Here is a 25636-nt window from a genome sequence, read left to right as displayed (position 1 = left end):
CCTCGCCCTGTACTGTAACTGCCTCAGGCCATCTCTCAAGCAGCTCAATGTCAGTCCAGTCATGAACACCTTCAACTGCTAGATGGTATATAGGGCATAGTTAGTGCTCTGGGAATCAGCACCCTCTTCCATGTTTGTTTTCAAGCATAAAGATCTGAGTGACTTTGACAAGGGTCAAATTGCGATGGCAAATGACTGGGTCCGAGCATCTCCAAAATGGCACATCTTGTGGGATGTTCCTGGGATGCAGTGGCTAGTTCCTACCAAACGTGGTTCAAGGAAGGACAGCCGGTGAACCAGTGACAGGGTCATGGGTGTTGAAGGCTCGTTGATTTGCATGGGGCACGAAGGCCAGCCCATATGGCCCAATCCCACAGAAGAGCTACTGTAGCACAGACTGCTAAAAAAGTTAATGCCGACACCTTTCTGTCCAAATCCCTTTATATCTTTCTCTGAGGAACATTGTGTTTAAACATTTCAATACTTTTCTCACACATTTGTTGACAAACTGGAGATCCTTGGCCAGTCTTTGCTCGTCAAAGACAAGGCCTTCCCTGGATGCTGCTTTGGTACCAAATTGTGATTACAATGACCTGTTGACATTACCTGCTTCAAAACACATCATTATTTAATTTTTTTAAACTCATTAATAGCCTGAAAGTGCCATTGTCCCAACTTTTTGGAATGTGTTACAGGTCTAAAACACAGGAATGGATGTATATTAACAAATGAAATGAAATTGACCAGACAAAACATGGAATGTCTTGCATTCATTTCCCATACCATCCCAACTTCTCTCTCTCTCTCTCTCTCTCTCTCTCTGTCTCTCTCTCCATATATATATATATATATATATATATATATATATATATATATATATATATATATATAAATAAACATATGGGAAGTATATATGGAATTATGTCCTAAACAAAAAATGTTGAACAAAATAAAATATGTTTCATATTTCAGATTCTTCAAAGTAGCCACTTTTTTTACCTTGATGACACTTTGCATACTACTGACTTTTGCCTTGTCAAAAGATAATTCATGGGAATATATATATTATATACTTGTCCAGGGTGTACCCCGCCTCTCGCCCATAGTCAGCTGGGATAAGCTCCAGCTTGCCTGCGACCCTGTAGGACAGGATAAGCAGCTACAGATAATGGATGGATGGAAATAGATAGATAGATAGATAGATAGATAGATAGATAGATAGATAACCTGCTGCTGTAAAAAAAAACACACATGTCCATATCTCTCTCAGGTAACTGAAGTTCAACTTTCGTTATTCAAGAGGAGAGACTCATCACACTTTCTTTGCGAGTCAATAAGTAATCAAATTTAATATCATAAAGTTAACAGGACACTTATGCACATCCTGTGTCTTTTTCACAGGAACATACGTGACAAAAGTAACAGCAACAGATGCAGATGATCCCACCTATGGCAACAGTGCGAAAGTGGTGTACAGCATCCTGCATGGCCAGCCATACTTCTCTGTTGAGCCTGAAACAGGTAAACTCTGTATTCTTTACTAAATGGCTGTATATATATATATATATATATATATATATATATATATATATATATATATATATTGTGATGGTCTGCTGGCCTTGTCTGTGTTTGTCTTGCTTTGTGTGTGTGTATGTGTGTTCCTTGTAGGCGTGGCTGCAGACCATCCCGGAAATTGGCGACACCTGGGCCCGGTGTCGCCACGTCCTTAAAACCACTTTTTGCCCGTTTCCCGTGGGAGCTTCTTTTTTTTTCCTTTCTTTTGTTTTTTTTTGCATGCAACACGCACGAGCTCATTGTTCACGCATTCATGCACTCCACTTTGCTGATTTTGTTGATTTTTTTTGTATTTTGTTATTATAATAAATTAATTATTATTTGAACTTTACCCCTGTGTCTTCCTCTTTGTCATGGTTTGAGCCAAGCCGTGACAATATGCAATAATGAGTACACCCTCTTTGAAAAGTAACATTTCACACAATATGACAAGGAATACAAAGATATATTTCCAAAATGTTCCCAGACTAAGTTAAACACAGGTTCTGTTGAGCTTTTGAACTCAAAACAAAGGCTAATAATATAACTTAAATGATTTTTATTTCAGTTTTAGTGAAATTTGTGTGGTGCAGAAATGAGTACACCCCACTGAAGGGCTCTGAGTAAAGCAACTTTTTAGGCTACCAATGTGGACCTGAACAAACAATTAACCACAGGTGAGTCTAATTAGTCATTACACAGGTGTTAATTAGGCAGTTGGCTACAAAACGCTGTTACCTAAAGCAAACCACCCTTTCCCATTTTCCGCTGTCAGCAATGGCACCTCATGGCCAGGAAATGTCTCTGGATCTGAGAAAGCGGATTATTGCTTTACACAAGAGAGGTGAGGCCTAAGTAAAGCCTTACTTATCAGTAAGAACACGGTTGCAAAAGTGATCCAAAAATTCAAGACAGATGGAACTGCAGCCAAAGTACAGAGACGTACAGGCCGGCCAAGAAAATTAACACCCAGGCAGGAGCGGCTTGTAATGAGAAAAGTTGAGGAAAATCGGCATGCAAGTGCACAACAGGTATCTAAGGAAGTAGACACTGAAATTGGAGTGAATGTGTCACGTGACACAATATGCTGTACAGTGCAGCGGAATGGCATACATGGGTGTCGTCTCCGAAGGAAGCCTCTCCTAAAGCCCAGTCACAAAAAAGCCCGTCTAGAGTTCGCCAGGGCACATGCTGAAAAGGATGAAGGCTACTGGGACTCTATACTCTGGAGTGATGAGACCAAAATCAATCTTTTTGGAACTGATGGCTTCAAAACAGTCTGACGTCGCAAGGGTGAGGAGTACAAGGAAAAATGCATGGTGCCCACAGTGAAACATGGAGGGGGTAGTGTTCTTATGTGGGGTTGCATGAGTGCTGCGGGTGTTGGAGAACTGCATTTCATTGATGGCATCATGAATTCTCAAATGTACTGCTCTATACTGAAAGCTAAGATGCTTCCATCACTTCGGGCCGTTGGTCGTCGTGCCATTTTTCAACATGACAATGACCCAAAACACACATCTAAGGCCACTGCTGACTTTCTGAAGAGGAACAGGGTGAGAGTGATTCCATGGCCAATTATGTCACCTGATCTGAACCCTATAGAGCATCTTTGGGGAATACTGAAGAGGCAGGTTGAGCATCACTCTCCATCCAACATCCAGGCTCTGAAAGATGTCATCCTTGAAGAATGGAAAAAGATTGATGTAGCCAAATGTTGTCAACTTGTGCACTCCATGCCAAGGAGACTTGGGGCTGTCATTGCAAATAATGGAGGCCATACAAAGTACTAAATGTACTGGATGTAATTGAGTTTGTTGTGGGGTGTACTCACTTTTGCTCCACCCCACTTTCACGGAAACAGAAAAATATGTAATTTAAGGCATCTTTTCACCTTTCTGCTTGAATTATAATGTAAGAACATAGTGCAATAAACATCATCAAGGAACTGTTTGGGACATATTGTTTGTGTTCATTTTAATACTGTGAAAAATGTCGTTTTTCAGGGGGGGTGTACTCATTATTGCATTGCACTGTATACACACACACACACACACACACACACACACATCCAATAATAAATAGATAGTAGAAATATCCAAATAAAAATTAAATCCAATTTGCCTTTGCATTTCAAAAGGCAAAAGTAACAAAAAAAGTAAACTGTTGTTCAGTTTTGAAAATAAATCAGCTTGATCAATGAAAGTTATTCTCTCTCTGCAAGTAAAAAGCCAGACAACCTTGATGAGGGTATTTTATTTAATATTTTATTTATTTATTTTTAACAAATGTGTTTTATTATATAATAGTGTGCTGTAAAGCAAATGTTTGGAACTCTTTGTCTATTGAATTTTATTTAATGTTACTTGTATAGCTCTTTTAACAATAGTAAATGCTACAAAGCAGCTTCACAGAAATCCAGACATAGATTTTTATCACTGTAGTAAACCCCGGTGTGGGTGGAGCACAGAAGCACGGCAGGTGAGAGTTTGTGTTTACACACACGCACTTAATTCGGCTTTTCAGCTTTCTTTCTTTCTTTCTTTCTTTCTTTCTTTCTTTCTTTCTCACGCACTCACTCACACAAGTGTTGTGGTCGGGGAGAGCCTCTTCTCTCCTCTCCCCCTCCCTTTATACTCCATCCCTGCAACAAACAAAAACACACACACACACAAATTGACATCAGGTGTAATGACCTAGCCACTTACCTTCCCTGACCCCGCCCTCCATTCACAGACTGCTGCTTGGCCACGCCCCCGCTGCCACATACCCCCACCGGCCGACTCAGGCCGGGGAGCTGTCCGGCCTGAAGCTGACTCCCCCCCCCCCGACGGGACAGGAAGTCTGCCACCACCATCTGCGCCCCTGGACTGTGGATCACCTCGAACTTAAATGGCTGGAGCGCGAGATACCAATGGGTGATCCACGCATTGGCATCCTTCATGCAGTGGAGCCACTGGAGGGGCGCGTGGTCCGAACAGAGAGTGAAAGGGTGCCCCAGCAGGTAGTATCGGAGGGCGAGGACCGCCCACTTGATGGCGAGACACTCCTTTTCAATTGTGCTGTACTTGCTCTCGTGCATTGACAGCTTCCGGCTGATGCACAGCACCAGGCACTCCTCACCCTCCACTTCCTGGGACAAAATGGCCCCCAACCCCCTGTCCGATGCATCAGTCTGCAAAATAAAGGGGAGAGAGAAGTCAGGGGAGTGTAAAAGTGGCCCCTTACACAGTGCAGCTTTTACCTCCAAGAAGGCCTGTTGGCATTGCTCCATCCACTGGACCGGATCTGGAGCCCCCTTTTTAGTGAGGTTGGTTAGTGGGCTGGTGACATCCGAATAGTTAGGTATAAACCTACGATAATAGCCAGCCAGCCCCAAGAACCGCCTCACCTCCTTTTTGGTCTTGGGCCTCGGGCAGGCCGCAATTGCTGCAGTCTTGTTAATTTGGGGACGCACCTGCCCATGACCCAAGTGGAACCCCAGATACCGTACCTCCACCCGCCCAATCGCACACTTTTTCGGGTTAGCTGTGAGGCCTGCTCACCTCAGCGACTTTAGAACAGCCCTCAGGTGTTCCAAGTGCCGCAGCCAATCATGACTGTAGATTATTATGTCGTCTAGATAGGCAGCCGTGTAGGCAGCATGAGGGCGGAGGACCCTGCCCATAAGCCGCTGGAACGTAGCGGGCGCCCCAAATAACCCAAAGGGGAGCGTGACAAATTGGTATAAACCAAACGGTGTGGAAAAGGCCGTTTTCTCTCGGGATAGAGGAATCAAGGGGATCTGCCAATATCCCTTGGTTAGATCCAGTGTTGAATAAAAGCAAGCAGCGCCTAACCGATCAAGCAACTCATCAATGCGAGGCATTGGGTACGTGTCAAATTTAGGCACCGCGTTGACCTTTCTATAGTCCACACAGAACCGGACTGACCCGTCAGTCTTGGGAACCAGGACCACTGGGCTGCTCCAGTCATTTCGAGCATGGCCTTGAGTTCATCCCGAACCACTTTTTCTTGTGTTCGGGCAAGCGGTAAGGGCAGCTATGCACTACCACCCCCGGGGGCGTTTCAATGTGGTGTTCTATGAGGTGGGTACGACCCGGAAGGGGCGAGAACACATCGGAAAATTCCTTCTGCAACTTGGCTACCTCCGTGAGTTGGGTTGGTGAGAGGTGGTCTCCACAAGGGACCGGAGTGGTCCGCGATGCTATCTTTTTTACCTCCGGCCCCAGATACACCTTCTCTGGGACGACCGACGCCAATGCCACGGGGACCCCCTCATTCCAGTGTTTTAAAAGGTTGAGGTGGTATACTTGCAGTGCCCCGCCCCATCCATTCGCTTTACCTTATAGTCGACGTCCCCGACTCGCCGTGTGACCTCAAAGGGCCCTTGCCACTTGGCGACTAATTTAGAACTCGACGTGGGCAATAATATGAGTACTTTTTCTCCCGGCGTGAATTCTCTAAGGCACGTGCCCCTGTCGTACAGCCGGCTTTGACGTTCTTGTGCCTGCCGTAAATTCTCCTGTGTTAATTGTGTCAGGGTGTAGAGTTTTGCATGCAGGTCAAGAACGTACTGGATTTCATTTTTACTCAGTGAAGGTCCCTCCTCCCAATTTTCCCGCAGCACATCCAGAATGCCACGCGGCTTACACCCATATAATAATTTGAAGGGAGAAAACCCTGTGGAGGCTTGCAGGACCTCTCGTACTGCAAACAACAGGGGTTTGAGCCACTTATCCCAATTACACGCATCTTCACTAATGAATTTCCAGATTATGTTTTTGAGTGTCTGGTTGAATCGCTCTACTAATCCATCCGTTTGTGGGTGATATACACTGGTGCGGATGGACTTAATCCCAAGTAACCCATACAGTTCGCGCAGTGTGCGTGACATAAACGAGGTGCCTTGGTCTGTCAGTATTTCTTTCGGAATCCCGACCCGGGAGATAACGCGGAAGAGCGCTTCCGCAATACTGCATGCTGAGATATTGCGGAGAGGCACTGCCTCCAGATATCACGTTGCATAGTCCACCAGAACTAAAATAAAGCGATATCCCCGTGCTGACTGATCTAATGGCCCGACGAGATCCATCCCAATTTGCTCAAACAGGGTCTCGATTAGAGGAAGAGGGCGCAACGGTGCTTTTGGAGTGGCCGCGGGATTTACTAATTGGCATTCACGGCATGCCGCACACCACCGACGGACATCCCCACGAATCCCAGGCCAATAGAACCGGGCCGTTATTCGGGCTAGCGTTTTGTCTTGCCCCAAGTGTCCAGCCATGGGATTAAAGTGAACTGCATGGAATACGAGTTCCCTACGGCTCTTTGGGATTAACAACTGGGTTACTCGTTCCTTGGCTTGAGTGTCCTGCATCACTTGGTACAATCTATCTTTAATAATGGCAAAATAGGGGAAGGTTGGCGCTGCGCTTGGCTGAAGAGTTTGACCATCGATTACTCTCACTTGGTCAAACGCATGTCGCAGAGTCTCGTCTCGCGACTGCTCTAACAGGAAATCCCCAAGAGAATCCCCGAGAGAGGGAGGAGGAGCGGAGTGCTCCTCACTCTGATGCGGTGTTGATGCAGACGGCTCTGTGACAGCTTCTCCAGCCAATGCCACACCAGGATCTTCCCGTGACCTACTAGGGCAGGACCCACTGCATGTTAAATACTCCATTAATTCTTTAAATCCCAGCCAATCAGTACCCAAGATCAACGAGTGGGTAAGACGAGGATTAACCACCACCTTCATTTTATGCGTTTGGCCCCGGAATAGAATATGGACAGACACTAGAGTGTAATGGTGAACATCCCCGTGCACACACAACTCTTTCACTGCTTGTGCTCCCCCCAATGCCTCACCTTGCACCAGGCGTTGGTGAATTGAGGTCTGATTGCAACCGGAATCCACCAAAGCGTGATATGTATCCCTTTGAATACTCACCGGTACGTGATATGTTCCGGCCCGATCGGGGGTGGTTTCCGGCACGTCGGGGATCCGGATGACAGCCTCCACCTCCCTTGTGGGACTCTGATTCAGGGGACACTCCGATTCCCCGCCGCGCCAGCACACCGGCCCAGGCTTTCCCTCTGCACTGGTGTTATGGGTGTCACTCACCTGAGGGGGAGACAACACAGACACAGAAGAGGGAGATAGGAGGACAACACGGGTGTGACGGACCGGCTGGGGAGGAGCCAGCCGCCGCCTTCATGGCAGGGGAACGGGGTGGAGAGGGGGACAAGAGACAGGAGAGAGAGAGGGAGAGAGGGGGAAGAGAAGCGAGGGGAGGCACCTCGTCTGCCTGCCATCAGAGCCGCCTCCAGCTGGTCCTCCGCCAGCTCGATGGCTCATTCCAGCGACACCGGGTGGTGACACTGGACCCATTCCGCCGTTCCTTCCGGAAGTTGAGAGATAAACTGCTCCAGTGCCACCAGATCGATGATCTCCTCGGCATCGCGTTCTTCTGCCCTCAGCCACCGCCGGCAGGCATCCCGGAGTTGCTGGCCGAATGCAAACAGCCGGCCAACCTCCTCCAGTGTCAGCGTCTGGAAGCACTGACGGTGTTGCTCTGGGGAGTGGCCGAGCCGCTGCAGGATGGCTTTCCTCAGGTCTGCAAAGACCAGCCGGCTGTCAGCAGGGAGCTGCTGCACTGCGAGCTGCGCCTCACCAGTTAGGAGAGGGAGGAGGCGCGCTGCGCGCTGCTCCAGCGGCCACCCCCACGCCTTGGCTGTTTGCTCAAAGAGAGCGAGGAACACTTCTGGATCGTCCTGCAGTCCCATCTTCGTGAGGGTGGCGGCAGCGGCGGCCGGCGGCCCTGCTGACATGAGCCACTGCTGGAACGCCTGGCGATCTTCCTGCTGGGCCAGCATCAAGGCTTTGAAGCATTGCTGCTTGCTCCTTCCGGAGGGTGATCAGCTCTTGATGCTGGTTCTGCTGGGCGGTAGCGAGGGCAAGGATGAGCTCTTTGAACGGGGAGGACTCCATGGCGGACCTGGCACCATGGGGGGCGAAAGGGGGCGTCACCCCCTCATGGCTACAGCCACGCCCCCTCAACGGAGACTCAGATCACTTAATTGTTTTCTTATGAAAATATAATGTATTATAGAAGTATTAATAATTTGCATTTTCAAATACGAAATATTAAGTGGTTGCGCATTGCACAAAAATACATTTCACATAAATCACTACTAAAACTGGCACAGTAGAACAAATCTGATTGGTTGTTATGATTCTTATGTTGCACATTGTTACTCTTTCATTGCTGACGCACTTCAGAGTGTTTTGTCCCCTATACGCCTAAACTGGGATCGCAGATTAAGTGGTTAGCATTGACTCGGTGCGAGTCAGGAAGGCTATTACTGGTGCAGCCCCGGGGTCTGTTGATTTTTTTAAATTATGATTTTGGCTGCCGAGCCAAGTACCTTAGACTTGCATTGACATTTTGTTTTCATGCCGCGGAGCTATTTGTATGTATTTTAAATTTAAAGGACTTGCCTGTAGGTTTGTGTGTGTGTTGTTTTATGTTTGGCATCTTTCCGGTTGTAACGCGTGTCTGTGAGAAAATTGGAGGGGAGGGTTAACAGGTGGGCACGGGTGTTGATAAAGCGCAACTGCCCTGGTAATATGTCACATGATTTTCCCGTACTAAAGCAACCTTCGGGGCCGTGGTTTTGTGGTTGGTGCAGTTAATTGTTTGAAACACGCTGTCAGACCGCCATCACTACTACACACTATATGAAAAATATTTGCCCCCTTGCGATTTCTAATTGCCCCCTTAGTAAACTGTTCCTGGCGCCGGGCCTGCTCCATGGGGAGGTTCCCTTCTGTGCGTCCTGGGTTTCGGCACTACTGTAGTAAACACCGGTGTGGGTGGAGCACAGAAGCATGGCAGGCGAGAGTTTGTGTTTACACACATGCACTTTATTCGGCTTTTCAGCTTGCTTGCTTTCTTTCTTTGTTTCTCACGCACTCACTCACACAAGTGTTGTGGTCGGGGAGAGCCTCTTCTCTCCTCTCCCCCTCCCTTTATACTCCATCCCTGCAACACACACACACACAAATTGACATCAGGTGTAATGACCTAGCCACTTACCTTCCCTGACCCCGCCCTCCATTCACAGACTGCTGCTTGGCCACACCCCCACTGCCACAATCACTAAGAAGCAAACCAGGCAACATGAGGAAAACAAACCTTGGGTGGAACCAGAATGATAATGGAATCTATCTGGATTATACCGCAGAGTGCGATTATAAATTATTACAATATACAAATGTGGAAGAGTAAAGACAAACTGTGCATTGAAAGGATGTTCAGTATGAGCATATTGTGACTAAGAGTGGTAAGACGAGCTCAGGACAGTCTTTTTGATTACAACTGTTGCTTGTAAGATACAGTATGTGGAATTATCTACTGCAGCAAAGATGAATCGTGTGTGTGTGAGATATATACACACGTGGGTGACATACCGAAGACATTTAGATGTCCTTGAAAAATTCCATCAACGTTGCTTAAGGTCGATTCTCGGAATTCACTAGACATCATACAAATCTGACACAGCTGTGCTTGAAAAGGCTAATTTATTTAGCAAAGAAGCACATATTTATCATCGCAGGCTTCATTGGATGGACCATGTCGTATGTATGAAACAAAACAGAATTCTGAAGCAGATGCTCTATGGCAAGTTGCTGCAAGGCACTCGGCCACGACGCAAGCCTAGAAAGCGCTACAAAGATTGCATCAAAGAATCCCTAGTAGCATGCAAAATTGATGACAATGACTTGGAAACAGTCGTTTGTGACCGTGGAAAATGGAGACAAACAATCAGCAATGGTTGCAAGTCTTTCCATGAGAATGCAGTGAGGTGGGCACAAGTCAAATGAGCTGCAAGAAAAGGAGAATTTGTCGATCCGTCAGTCAACTAATTCATATGTGACCAGTGTGGCAGAATCTGTCTCTCTACAGCTGGCCTCCTTAGCCATCAGAGAAGCCACATCGGTAGAGCAGTACCAAATTATGATCAGTATATGCTGCAGGTTGATCTGACTTGTCACGTTTGCTAGAAGGTCTATAAAAACTGTTCCAGACTAACACGCCATATGAAAACGCATGTGCAGCTGCAACAACAGGCTACAGTTAATTCGGAACCTGTGCACACCGATTACATTTGCCAGTTTTGCAACACGCTTTGTAAATATCTGGCTGGCTTCAAAAACCATTGTCGTTCCCATAACGACTAATTTTAGAGTGATTGTCAGCGATGGTCATACTCATTTAACGAGTCAACAGCTATCATATATATATATATATATATATATATATATATATACACACACACACACACACACACACACACACACACACACTCACTCACTCACCGGCCACTTTAATAGGAACTTTTTCTTGATTCTAAGATTCCTGTTTTTGGCTGACTAACAGGAGTGGAGCCCAGTGTGTTCTTCTTCTGTTGCATGCTGAAATGCTTTTCTGCTCAACCATGGTTGTAAAGAGTTGCTATGAGCTACTATATCCTTCCTGGCAGCTCAAACCAATCTGGTCATTTCCCTCTGACCTCCCTTATCAACAAGGTGTTTCCACCTACAGAACTGTTGCTCACTCAATGTTTTTTTGTTTGTTTGTTTTTCACGTCATTCTGTGTAAACTCTAGAAACTGGTGTGTGTGAAAGCTCCAGGAAATCAGCAGTTTCTGAAATACCAGTCCATCTGGCACCAACACCCATGCCACAGTGAAAGTGACAGAGATCACACTTTTTCCCATTCTGATGTTTGAAGTGAACATTCACTAAAGCTCTTGATTTGTATCTGCATGATTTTATGGACTGTACTGCTGTGAAGGGATTGACTGATTAGATAACTGAATAAAACAGCAGGTGTATGGGTCTACCTAATAAAGTGGCTGGTGAGTGTGTGTATATATATATATATATATATATATATATATATATATATATATATATATATATATATATAAATAAAACAGCATATCTGAAGGCAACACGGGCATGAGGGCATCCTGAACATCAGTATCCTTCCAGGGGGACATAAGCATCCTAAGAGGGGTGGGCTGAGGCCTGGCAACATCAAAACATCCTGATTATCCATAATTGTCTATTCCAGTGAAACCTCAGATCTGCACCTTCACCTAAGAGAAAAGCAATTTAACCTACTTTCTCATTAAATAAATAGATTTTCAAACTGAAGAACCAAGACAGGTGCTGTGTCTGAGTCCTGAACACTAATTAAAAAAAGAAATACTGGGAGCCAAACGTGGATCACATAACTGGAGCTTGTTTATGCACGTATTTTAGCATCCAAATGTAGTCCAGCTTAAATTTAAAGTTAGAACATTTTTTTTCCTGCATCACATCATACTGTAACATATTCTTAGCTTAGCAATGTTTCTCAGATGAAAACAGCTCTTCTAGTAATATCACTTATGGAAGCTTCAGTCAAAAGATGAGTTAATGATTGTAGCACATTCTTTCACTTTTGCACTTGATGGAACTGAAAGAGTTTTAAATCAGGACATACATAATCAGAAAGATTACTTCTCACTGCTGGTAACGCTAGTAGAAGTATTGTCTTGGCAAAATCAAATAGGACAAATTTTATCAGGATCCAGGCTTTAATGTCCATTGCTCATCTCCCAACTTTATGAAGGTTGGGCATGTCATCTGGTTTCGCTTACACATACAGCTGTGCAAGCTAACATCATGTGTAGAAATAATTGTACCCAGACATAGCATTCTAAGACTTGCACAACAGAAGACTTGAGCCAGGAAAGAGCTATTCCCTAAACTGTAACAAAATGTTTTCATTTATCTCCAAGAATATTGTAATATATTGGATGAAAATCCGCATTGAGATCAGATAACACAAGCACATTTCTAACACCGACATACTCAGACATTTGACCTAAAAATAGTTATGCAAGACAAAATACAAGTCAACATAAACATGTTTGGTGTCTAAGACTTCTGCCCAGTACAATAACCTACTTATAAGAGGTTAAATAAAGGAAAATTTCCTGTCAGAATGAAGTCAATGCACAGGAGGCAATTTAATTACAACATATCGACCCCATTAAACAAATGGTGAAAGGCTGCTTGATTTCATTACGTGGTGGATGGTCTGAGCAATAGATTCACATCAGAGTCCAATTCTAAACTGTAAATCATTTTGAAAAGTGGGGAAGCTATAGATATCCTGTCAACACAATAGCCTTAAAGATCAATGTCCATGTGAGCAGATGCTACTTTTCACATAGCCCAACAACCCAGTGAATGCAAAGCAAGTTTGATTCCATAAAATGGATTTTCTTCTCATCTTCTGCTGAAATAACTCAAATTTTATTAAATAAGCTGCAAGCATGTGATATAATAAAACATGCATATACCATATATATATTTTTTTTAATTCAAAGTGTGAGTAATTGGTTCATTTTGAATTCAATAAAATATGACTGCCTACTGTTCAAAAGCTGTTAAGTGTAGTTTAAATCAAAATATGTCCTGCATTATTTGGATAAGCAGCTATAAATAATTAAGCACATGCTCGCGCATTGCTGCTCTGATGTCACTAAAATCCCTTGGTTTGGATTCATTTAGGCATCAGTACCACTGGCACTACACAGTGTACTGATTCAATTTCCTGGGATCAAATTTCCTGTCAGGCCCAGGGGGTTCATACTGTAACAGGAAGGACAAATCAACATTCTTCATGTCATGCTATAAAATTGATAACTCCTGTACAGACCTACATCACACACAGCAAGAAATATAAATAGAATAAGAACAGACAAATAGGAGAGAAAATGAGAATGGGAGGAAAGTGGGATCAATCATTCAGCACTTCACAGAACTGCGCGTTTTTCCAAATGTGATAAGAGAGTCAAAAACGAATGCCTTCCATGGTCCTCTCTTGCAGACAAACCCAAGAGATAAAATGTGACAGCCTTTTCTATATTACCTGAAACCAGTGCATGAAACACCTCCAAGACCCTTTTAACCACCCACCTCCATGTCTAATCTGACCAACGGTGTGCTTGCTTGATCTGTAGAAGCTTCCTCTGATATTAGACAAGCTTTTTGTACAGAAAATATAAAAGCAGCAAACTTTGTTCAGATACAGAGAATGAACTCCTCACCAAATGGACTCCATTTTTTTCATAAAACCAAAACTCAAAACATCAGCCTTCTGGTCTGTAGAAGTATTTCATGAGCATTTATCAAGTATCAGTGCTGTTGAATAAATTTTAACACCAAATCCAGTGTCCAAAAGCAACTTGGAATATTGATGAAACAATAATAATTTTGAACAATTATTTTGGATGCATTTGGGTGACTTTTTTTTCTATAGATATCCTTTTGTTTGTGTACATTCAATGTTCTGCCCCTTGGCTGCGACTCTTATTGAGGTTAAAAAAAAAAAATCCACCCTTTAAGGGGGTGCCCGTGTTCAGCACTGAATTTACTTGCCATATCATGCACCAGTAGTATTTAATGGCTCACATGAAATTCAACACTCAGGGATTTTAGAAATACGGTTTTTCACAAGTATATCTGTTTTACCTAGTCATATATATATATATATATATATATATATATATATATATATATATATATATACACACAGTTGTGCTCATAAGTTTACATACCCTGGCAGAATCTATGATTTTTTGACCATTTTTCAGAGAATATGAATGATAACACAAAAACATCTTTTCCACTCATGCTTAGTGGTTGGGTGAAACCATTTATTGTCAAACGACTGTGTTTTCTCTTTTTAAATCATAATGACAACAGAAACTACCCAAATGACCCTGATCAAAAGTTCACATACCCTGGTGATTTTGGCCTGATAACATGCGCAGAAGTTGACACAAATGGGTTTGAATGGCTACTAAAGGTAACATCTTCACCTGTGATCTGTTTGCTTGTAATCAGTGTGTGTGCATAAAAGCTGAGTTTCTGGGATCCAGACAGACTCTTGCATCTTTCATCCAGCCACTGACGTTTCTGGATTCTGAGTCATGGGGAAAGTAAAAGAATTGTCTACAGAGCTACGGGAAAAGGTAGTTGAACTGTATAAAACAGGAAAGGGATACAAAAAGATATCCACAGAATTGATAATGCCAGTCAGCAGTGTTCAAACTGTGATTAACAAATGGAAAATCAGGGGCTCTGTTAAAACCAAACCATGGTCAGGCAGGCCAACAAAAATTTACGCCAAACAGCACAGAGACAAGCCTCAAAACTTCTGGAACAAGGTAATTTGGAGTGATGAGACCAAAATTGAACTTTTTGGCCACAACCATAAACGTTACATTTGGAGAGGTGTCAACAAGGCCTATGATGAAAGGAACACCATTCCTACTGTAAAGCACGGAGGTGGATCGCTGATGCTTTGGGGATGTGTGAGCTACAAAGGCGCAGGAAACTTGGTCAAAGTTGAAGGAAAGATGAATGCAGCACGTTATCAGCAAATACTGGAGGCAAATTTGCACTCATCAGCCCGGAAGCTGCGCATGGGACGTACTTGGACGTTCCAGCATGACAACGAGCCAAAACACAAGGCCAAGTTGACCTGTCATTGGCTACAACAGAACAAAGTGAAGGTTCTGGAGTGGCCATCTCAGTCTCCTGACCTCAATATCATTGAGCCACTCTGGGGAGATCTCAAGCGTGCAGTTCATGCAAGACAGCCCAGGAATTTACAGGAACTGGAGGCTTTTTGCCAAGAAGAATGGTCAGCTTTACCATCTGAGAAAATAAAGAGCCTCATCCACAACAACCACAAAAGACTTCAGGCTGTCATTGATGTTAGAGGGGGCAATACACGGTATTAAGAACTGGGGTATGTAAACTTTTGATCAGGGTCATTTGGATGTTTTTTGTTGTCATTATGATTTAAAAATAGAAAACACAGTTGTTTATCAATAAATGCCTTCACCCAACCACTAACCATGAGTGGGAAAAAAGTTTTTGTGTTATCATTCATATTCTCTGAAAAAAGGCCAAGAAAGCAAAAATGTTGCCAGGGTATGTAAACTTATGAGCACAACTGTATATATATGGTTGCTTTTCCACAAAAACATGTATATATCTTCAAAGTAAATGGTGATGTTGATCCCATTCTTCCTCTTTGAGATGCTCCACATGCTTGTGCATAAACATCCAAAATTTGAATGAGTTCATTTCAACCACTAAACGTCTATGTAAGGCTATCCAAACACAAGTAAAAATGTCTTCAAATGGCACTGAATGTCTCCAAATTGCATCCAATCACACCAAACGGCACCACAACTCTACCACTGGCATAATACCACTAGAAATGGCAATTCCAAAGCCTTAAAAAATAGCCAACAACTTCTATATATAATAAACATTGCGAAAAAAAAGGCACAAATGAACATGTCCAAATGACACAAATTACCAACAAATGTGACAGAAAATCTCCAAATGGCACCAACCCTCTCCCATAGGTGGGTTGCATCCGACGTCACATCTGCCTCATTAGATATACAAGACATGAAGTGGTGGTCAGCTAAGATCACTGTTCACAAAGCATTACTATCGCTGGGGTGCCTTCCTGGTCATTAAAATGCCCTATGCTTGCGTTGTTTTGGACTGTTTGAATCAAGCAAACTATGAAACTGATAAAAGTTTCTTCCGGGTTCTCCATGAAGTGATGATAAAGGGTGAAAGAGCAAAGGATTTTACCAAAAGATGATGAGAAAGGTGGATTTTGAACCTTTTGCTGCAATGGAAGGGAGCCGAGTCAAAGAACACTCAAGTTTGCAGCGATCACTTCAGGAAAGGTTTTCAAATTCCTCTGATTTATTTCGTTTGGATTTACAGCTCATTTTTCTCACCATTTACCGTACCATTATTTTGTGATGTTTTGAAGTTCATGAGACGCTTAAGTCCTCAGATGTATTTTTGTTTACTGCTTGATCATGGTTGGCATATTGTAACTAATGCATATGTTTTCACTTTATTTATCAGGATGTCCTAGCAATCTTTACATGGATGATGATGTAGACTGGGCTCCTACACTGAACTAGATACATAAGATAATCAAGATAACCCATGTAAACACAAAAGCAAAGCTCACAAGTTAACAGCACAAAACTGCTTTCCCAGCCATGCAGTTACAGTGAGCCCAAAAATGCCTACTTACCCGGGCAAAAACAATACAGGATTTACCTTGTAGTGTCTTGATCTCCAAATCTTTAACTCAGCCACATATAAAAAGTTGTACACCTCCATGCTCTTCCAGGTTTTCATCTGTTTGTCTGTGTAGAACAATGTCTCCAGCACCAGGTAGTTTGAGATGTCAGAGATCTCAACGGATGGATAATTTTCCAACTCATAGGAAAAATCCTTCTTTGATAATGTGTAAGACTCTATCCCATTGCAAAGAGCAACTTTCTGAAGGTATCTTGACTGTGCATTGGCCTCTAAACTACAAAAATAGAGACAGTTTCACTAGGTCCATGCATAATAGCAGCCAGATTGGTTTGCCTGACCACCACTTCAATCATCACACACTTGTGAAATTTCCTCTCTGCATTTAACCCATCTGAAGCAGTGAACACACACATGCCCAGAGCAGTGGGCAGCCATGCTAAAAGTGCCCAGGGAGCAGTCAGGAGTTAGGTGCCTTGCTCAAGGGCACTTCAGCCCAAGGCTGCCCCACATTAATCTAACTGCATGTCTTTGGACTGTGGGGGAAACCGGAGCACCTGGAGAAAACCCACACAGACAGAACATGCAAACTCCACACAAAAAGGCCCTTGCCAGCCACTGGGTTCGAACCCAGAACTTTCTTGCTGTGAGGCGACCATGCTAACCACTACACCACTGTGCTGCCCATTCACCAAAAGTAAACTTGCAAACAAAAGTCACATGACTGAATACAGTCTTTTGGCATAATGCCTCTAGAAGTGGCACAAAGCCTCTATAAATGCACAAGGCCTCAAAAATAACAGACAACTTCTAAAAAAAAAACAGGCATTGCTAAAAAACTGGCATAAAAGAACATGTCCAAATGGTGCAAACCACCAAGAAATGTCACAGAAAATCTCTCCAAATGGCATCAAACCTCCTCCGTTTGCATAAGACCTCTAAAAATGGCAGAAAGCCTAAAAAAAAGCATACAGAAATAGCAAAAAATGACACAAAAAATATGTCCAAATGGCCCAAATTAAATTTTAAAAAAAATGGCAAAAGCATGAAACTCTCCTTTACAAAATGTGCAATTTCACAAAGAAAAACACAGAAACTTCATCTCATTTAGGCTTAATTGAAATCAGTACCAGACCCTGGTTAGCACTGTCTCATTTAATATATGCATGCAAATTATGTTGTTTCCACCTCCTAAGACATAGATATGGGGTTGGATTTTAGGAGGAAAAAAAAACTATTCTCAACAAGTGTGAAACTGCAAAATACAGTATAAACTTATGCAAAACATGAGCAAAAGTGCAAAAATCACTGAGCTTGGCTGTCCTTGACATCATTAGCACTCAGTGAAACAAAGACAGTCCACTCTAATATACAGGAGCACATTGCAATACCTGTATTTGCAAATAGTCTTGCCATACTTTTTCCTTTAAAGGCAGAGTTCACAGTGTTTTCTCCCAGCTGAGGCTTTGTCTCTATTGGCAAAAAGTTAAGGTGTCGACAATTGTCACTGGATTAATGGCTTGTCACTGATTCTCAGCTGCAGCCTCCAGTGTTGCCGATATTCTGAACATCTGGCTTCATCACTCCTGAAATCCAGTTTGTCCACACAAGTTGTTAATAATAATAATAATAATAATAATAATAATAATAATAATAATAATAATAATAATAATTTGTGTGCACAACATTAAAAAAAAATCACCATTCAGGAAGTAAAAATTAATTTGCACACTACCTACAAAAAGGCATTTTCACAGTACCTGCAAAAACTGAAAATAGAAAGCAACATAGCTTACATATATTTCAAGGACCCAGTCCAGTCCTTGCTCTTCATCTAAATCCATACTTTCTTCCTCCAAAAAACCTCAAATTCACTCCTAAATATCTCTTTTTAAACCTCTGACAAATTCAGGCTTTTTCGGGAACATGACTTCAATATAAGATGATAACTTGTGTGCAGACTGCAATGAAATAAAACATTGCAGTCAGGGACTACATAATATGTGTCAAAGCTTGGTGTATCAACTTTTTTTAAATTAATTAATTAATTAATTAATTAATTAATTAAATTACTTATTTTTGCCAAAAATGTTTATCAACCTGGCATGCGAACATCCATCAAGCTTGTTTGCACAAACATTGTCTGATGCTTCAAGCTAATTCAGCTGTACTCACTCAGTGACAGCTCCACTCACTCACATGCATAAAAGTTGGGCATGAAAGAGATTGCGCATTGGTATAATGTTGTTCATGAATGGTCAATCTTGGCAAGTGCATTCTTGTTTGAAAGCTAAAATGTTTTCCAGTTGGTTTATGTGGGTGTCAATCGAGTAGGATTGGTAGGATCAATACTGATGCTGGTATAAATGGTTTATATATTCTCTATGTTTGCCATATTTCTTGATCCCATGCCTAAACATCATTCCCTTATCCACCTCCTGCTTCCTTCACTCTAATCTTCTCATCTCAAATCTTTCTTCACTCTGATCTCCAAACTGATGCTGATTTTCTCCCTTTCTTGTTTTATTTATTTATTTTTGTAAAGGCGTTATTAGAACTGCTTTACCTAAAATGGATCGTGAGGTAAAGGAGCTGTATCAAGTTCTGATCCAGGCCAAAGATATGGGGGGGCAGTTGGGAGGTCTGGCAGGAACCGCAACCATCAACATCACCCTTAGTGACGTCAATGACAACCCACCCAGATTCTCCAAAAGTAAGGCATTTCATTATTATATCTTTCTGAAGCTATTCTCTGAAGCTATTATATCCGAACTGAAGCAATTCTCACAATGGGCAGAGATGTACAGGTATAATGTACTATAATAAGCAGATATTTGCAAAATCTATAAAGTGCTTACCGTATATTAAGCAAAGTAAAATTGAAACAGAAAATATGATTCATCTGCATTGTGCTCTAACATGTAAATGATAATTTACAATAAGTTTGTGGGGCGATTGTGGCTCAGTGGTTAAGGCTCTAGGTTACTGAACAGACAGTCAGGGGTTCAAGCTCTAATACCACCAAACTGGCATTTTTGGGTCCTTGAGCAAAGCCCTTAATCCTGTCTGGTCCAGGGGCACTGTATCATAGCTGACCCTACACTCTGACCCCAGCTTCCTAACAAGCTGGGATATGCAAAGAAAATAATTTCACTGTGCTATAATGTATATATGACAAATAAAGAATTATTCTTAAATAAGCAATAGATAATACAGATATAGGGAAATTTCATCACATGGAGTACGACATTTTTGTTACTGCAGCACATTAGATTTTACATAATTGATCAAGTTCATTTTCATGTAAAATATAAAAGCAACAAGCTTTGTTCAAATACAAAGAATGAACTCTTCACCAAATGATCATTTTCTGAAATTCAAAACTCAGCCATCTGTAAAAATATTTCAAAAGCATTCATCAAGTGCCAGTGCTGTTGATTAATTTTTAAGATCAAATACAATGCTTGAAAATCACTTGTAATATTGATACAATATACAATTGAAACAATAGTTTGGAACACTTATTTTGCATGCATTTGGAATTACATTAGGAATCACTGCCCTTTAATTCCATCTTTTCAGAGGACTAAAAGTAAACAGGGCATACTCTTGTTTTTCAGTTAGCTATACACTACAGCTATGACAACCCCGATTCCAAAAAAGTTGGGACAAAGTACAAATTGTAAATAAAAATGGAATGCAATAATTTACAAATCTCAAAAACTGATATTGTATTCACAATAGAACATAGACAGCATATCAAATGTCGAAAGTGAGACATTTTGAAATTTCATGCCAAATATTGGCTCATTTGAAATTTCATGACAGCAACACATCTCAAAAAAGTCGGGACAGGGGCAATAAGAGGCTGGAAAAGTTAAAGGTACAAAAAAGTAACAGCTGGAGGACCAAATTGCAACTCATTAGGTCAATTGGCAATAGGTCATAAATATGACTAGGTATAAAAAGAGCATCTTGGAGTGGCAGCGGCTCTCAGAAGTAAAGATGGGAAGAGGATCACCAATCCCCCTAATTCTGCGCCGACAAATAGTGGAGCAATATCAGAAAGGAGTTCGACAGTGTAAAATTGCAAAGAGTTTGAATATATCATCATCTACAGTGTTGTACAGTTGAATCATGTACAGTTGAATATATCATCAAAAGATTCAGAGAATCTGGAAGAATCTCTGTGTGTAAGGGTCAAGGCCGGAAAACCATCCTGGGTGCCCATGATCTTCGGGCCCTTAAACGGCACTGCATCACATACAGGCATGCTTCTGTATTGGAAATCACAAAATGGGCTCAGGAATATTTCCAGAGAACATTATCTGTGAACATAATTCACCGTGCCATCCGCCGTTGCCAGCTAAAACTCTATAGTTCAAAGAAGAAGCTGTATCTAAACATGATCCAGAAGCGCAGACGTCTTCTCTGGGCCAAGGCTCATTTAAAATGGACTGTGGCAAAGTGGAAAACTGTTCTGTGGTCAGACGAATCAAAATTTGAAGTTCTTTATGGAAATCAGGGACGCCGTGTCATTCGGACTAAAGAGGAGAAGGACGACCCAAGTTGTTATCAGCGCTCAGTTCAGAAGCCTGCATCTCTGATGGTATGGGGTTGCATTAGTGCATGTGGCATGGGCAGCGGAAAGACACCATCAATGCTGAAAGGTATATCCAGGTTCTAGAGCAACATATGCTCCCATCCAGACAACGTCTCTTTCAGGGAAGACCTTGCATTTTCCAACATGACAATGTCAAACCACATACTGCCTCAATTACAGCATCATGGCTGCGTAGAAGAAGGGTCCGGGTACTGAACTGGCCAGCTTGCAGTCCAGATCTTTCACCCATCGAAAAAATTTGGCGCATCATAAAATGGAAGATACGACAAAAAAGACCTAAGACAGTTGAGCAACTAGAATCCTACATTAGACAAGAATGGGTTAACATTCCTATCCCTAAACTTGACCAACTTGTCTCCTCAGTCCCCAGACATTTACAGACTGTTGTAAAGAGAAAAGGGGATGTCTCACAGTGGTAAACATGGCCTTGTCCCAACTTTTTTGAGATGTGTTGTTGTCATGAAATTTAAAATCACCTAATTGTTTCTCTTTAAATGATACATTTTCTCAGTTTAAACATTTGATATGTCATCTATGTTCTATTCTGAATAAAATATGGAATTTTGAAACTTCCACATCATTGCATTCCGTTTTTATTTACAATTTGTACTTTGTCCCAACTTTTTTGGAATCGGGGTTGTATTTAAAGAACAGGGATCTATCAAAGTCTGAGCTTCACAACACATGTTTGTGGAAGTGTATCATGGCATGAACAAAGGAGATTTCTGAAGACCTCAGAAAAAGTGTTGTTGAAGCTCATCAGGCTGGAAAAGGTTACAAAACCATCTCTAAAGATTTTGGAATCCACTAATCCACAGTCAGACGGATTGTGTACAAATGGAAGAAATTCAAGACCATTGTTACCCTCCCCAGGAGTGGTTGACCAACAAAGATCACTCCAAGAGCAAGGCGTGTAATAGTCGGCGAGGTCACAAAGGACCCCAGGGTAACTTCCTAGCAACTGAAGACCTCTCTCACATTGGCTAATGTTAATGTTCATGATTCCACCATCAGGAGAACACTGAACAACAATGGTGTGCATGGCAGGGTTGCAAGGAGAAAGAATAAAAAGAACATTGCTGCTCATCTGCAGTTTGCTAAAGATCATGTGGACAAGCCAGAAGACTATTGGAAAAAAAATGTTTTGTGGACGGATGAGACCAAAATAGAACTTTTTGGTTTAAATGAGAAGTGTTATGTTTGGAGAAAGGAAAACACTGCATTCCAGCATAAGAACCTCATCCCATCTGTGAAACATGGTGGTGGTAGTATCATGGTTTGGGCCTGTTTTGCTGCACCTGGGCCAGGATGGCTTGCCATCATTGATGGAACAATGAATTCTGAATTATACCAGCGAATTCTAAAGGAAAATGTCAGGACATCTGTCTATAAACTGAATCTCAAGAGAAGGTGGGTCATGCAGCAAGACAATAATCCTAAGCACACAAGTTGTTTTACCAAAGAATGGTTAAAGAAGAATAAAATTAATGTTTTGGAATGGCCAAGTCAAAGTCCTGACCTTAATCCAATCGAAATGTTGTGGAAGGACCTGAAGCAAGCAGTTCTTGTGAGGAAACCCACCAACATCCCAGAGTTGAAGCTGTTCTGTACAGAGGAATGGGCTAAAATTCCTCCAAGCCGGTGTACAGGACTGATCAACAGTTACTGGAAACGTTTAGTTGCAGTTATTGATGCACAAGGGGGTCACACCAGATACTGAAAGCAAAGGTTCACATACTTTTGCCACTCACAGATATGTAATATTGGATCATTTTCCTCAATAAATAAATGACCAACTATAATATTTTTTGCCTCATTTGTTTAACTGGGCTCTCTTTATCTACTTTTAGGACTTGTGTGAAAATCTGATGATGTTTTAGGTCATATTTATGCAGAAATATAGAAAATTCGAAAGGGTTCACAAACTTTCAAGCACCACTATATACCTAATTAGTATAGAGTTAATTCTAGATATCGTAGTTGCAATTATAGTGTAACATTATTATGTTTTAACAACTAAGCTTTCAGTCTGTACTGCTACTGAATCATCATGGTCCTTACATTAATCATAACAATGTGCTGATGCCATGTGTATTGAGGATGGCATGGAAGTGCAGTGGATAGCCTTGCTGCCTTACAGCTTTAATACTAAGCTCAGGGTATGGTCACATTACTGTTATAGTGGGTTATCAATAATCAATAATCAGTATTGCACTTCAAATGTTTGACATTAAAAAAAGTTTATATTTGATATTGAATTTGATATTATTGTTGATTTTTTAAAGATTTTTTCCACTTTGCATAATTATTTCACACAAAGTCAGCCAACTATTAAAAAGTTGTGGCTTAAAGGTAATCCATGTATTTTACAGCATATACTGTACAGTGTCTTCATGTGTATTGGTATGGACTTGAGTAGTGCATCTCAAACGATTAGAATATTGTGAAAAAGGTGTTTTTTTCATAATTTAATTAAAAAAGTTAAATGTTCATATATTATCTGCTCAGTACATGTAAAGTGAAATATTTCAAGCCTTTTTTGTTTTAATTTTGATTATTGTGGTTCTCGCTCATGAAAATCAGAAAGCAGTTTTCCTTATGATATTGGTTTGGTGTCCTGAACTAGACAGAGAGATACATGGTATTTATAGTTTTACTCAAACTCAAAATAAAATATTCTTATATTTTGAGATTTTTTTTTTTTTTTTGGTGCTTTAGGCCATAATTATCAAAATTAAAATAGAAAAATGCTTGAAACATTTTTTTGTTTATGTGTAATGTGTCAAGAATAGATTAAATGTTCACTTTCTTAAATAGCTGATGGAAAATATTGAACTTTTTCACAATATTATAATTGTTTGAGATGCACTAGTATATTGATATACTGGAAGGCTATATTTGTGCAATTTGGTCAGGAGAAAATACTCTGACATTCGCTGTATGCTGCACTCTGTCCCATGTTGATGCTATTTTTTTCTCTCATCCTGTTTGTCTCGTTCAGTACATTGCTCTAATTTGTCTAATGCCTTTCCAATTAGCTGAGGTTTTTTTCCCCCCTCCAAAATGGCCACTGAGAATTAACTTCAGCTAATTAGTACTGTCAGTGGTACCACCAGAACTTTTTAGGTGGGGTGTCCAGAAAGGATCAGGGAAAGCCTTGGAGTGGCAAACCACAAGTGTATCACAGCTAAAGTACAATTCTATTTTTGTATTCAAAAATGGCTGCTTAAAAGAATGGATTGTATTTACAATATGCAAAGTAACACATAGTTAAGCTCCTTAATGTTAAGCTTAATGGAGTCTTTAAAAATATGATTGATCACCCTTATAATGCTTTGTGTTATGCTTGAGTAAAATCTACAAATTGAACAATTCTTTTAACATGATTTGCCAACTTAGCCTCAAATGCATATTTGTTGATAGATTTGGTAATGGGAGATTTATTGCAAAACAGTAAAGTGCATGCTGAATGGTGTACTGTCCAAATATTCATCAGCAAGCAATGTTAAAGCATATCATCTCATTTTCAGTACAACAGAGTACTGAAAGCTTTCTACATGAATAATCGGTTTATCCACATCCCCAGTATATATCACTGAATACTATGCATATATTTTTCTATCTACACATATTCTCATTATATTAGAAAAGCCAAAAATGAATAAGATTAACATTTATCTCTATTTTACATGAATTTGCCCCAAAATATTTTATGTAAGTCTAAATGAACCCAAATAAAGGTGTAAATTAATAAGAAGGTTAATCGTGTGTTTTCATACATCAGATACATTCCATTTGCGTGTGCCTGAGTCTTCAGTGGTGGGCTCTGCTGTGGGCCGAATCAAAGCCCACGACTTGGATATTGGCAAGAACGCTGAGGTGGAGTATAGCATTGTCCCTGGAGATGGAGGAGCGATGTTTGACATCATCACCAATGAGCGCAACCAGGAAGGCATCATTGTCCTCAGACAGGTAAGGCTTAATTACTGACACACAATTATGTGCATACTGTACATGCATTCACACACACACACACACACACACACACACACACACACACACACATGGGTGTCATTAAAACAACACATTTTTTCTGGGGGAAAAGAAAAAAAGATACTGTAATTTCTAATTAACATGTTGAAGCATAATCATCTTCTAATTCTGTAACTATTTTCATATGCTTTTTATGCAAAGGTTGATATATTCACATTTTTTGCATGATCAATTAGTGTCCCCAACCT

General features: G+C 41.4%; 1 protein-coding gene across 1 annotated transcript in view; it reads left to right on the top strand.

Annotated features, from left to right (window-relative positions):
• The window catches only part of LOC132898498 (cadherin-12), a 294117-nt gene that overhangs the window by 159073 nt on the left and 109408 nt on the right, over positions 1-25636 (top strand). The window contains exons 4-6 of the mRNA XM_060940161.1: positions 1402-1521; positions 19317-19484; positions 25180-25367. Of these exons, the coding sequence (XP_060796144.1) occupies positions 1402-1521; positions 19317-19484; positions 25180-25367 (476 nt within the window). The remainder of the gene's footprint in view (positions 1-1401; positions 1522-19316; positions 19485-25179; positions 25368-25636) is intronic.

The sequence above is a fragment of the Neoarius graeffei genome, chromosome 14 (genome assembly GCF_027579695.1).
Source record: "Neoarius graeffei isolate fNeoGra1 chromosome 14, fNeoGra1.pri, whole genome shotgun sequence".
NCBI classification, from domain to species: Eukaryota; Metazoa; Chordata; class Actinopteri; order Siluriformes; family Ariidae; genus Neoarius; species Neoarius graeffei.
The sequence above is the reverse complement of the archived record's forward strand: the minus strand, read 5'-3'. Positions and strand labels throughout refer to the sequence as shown.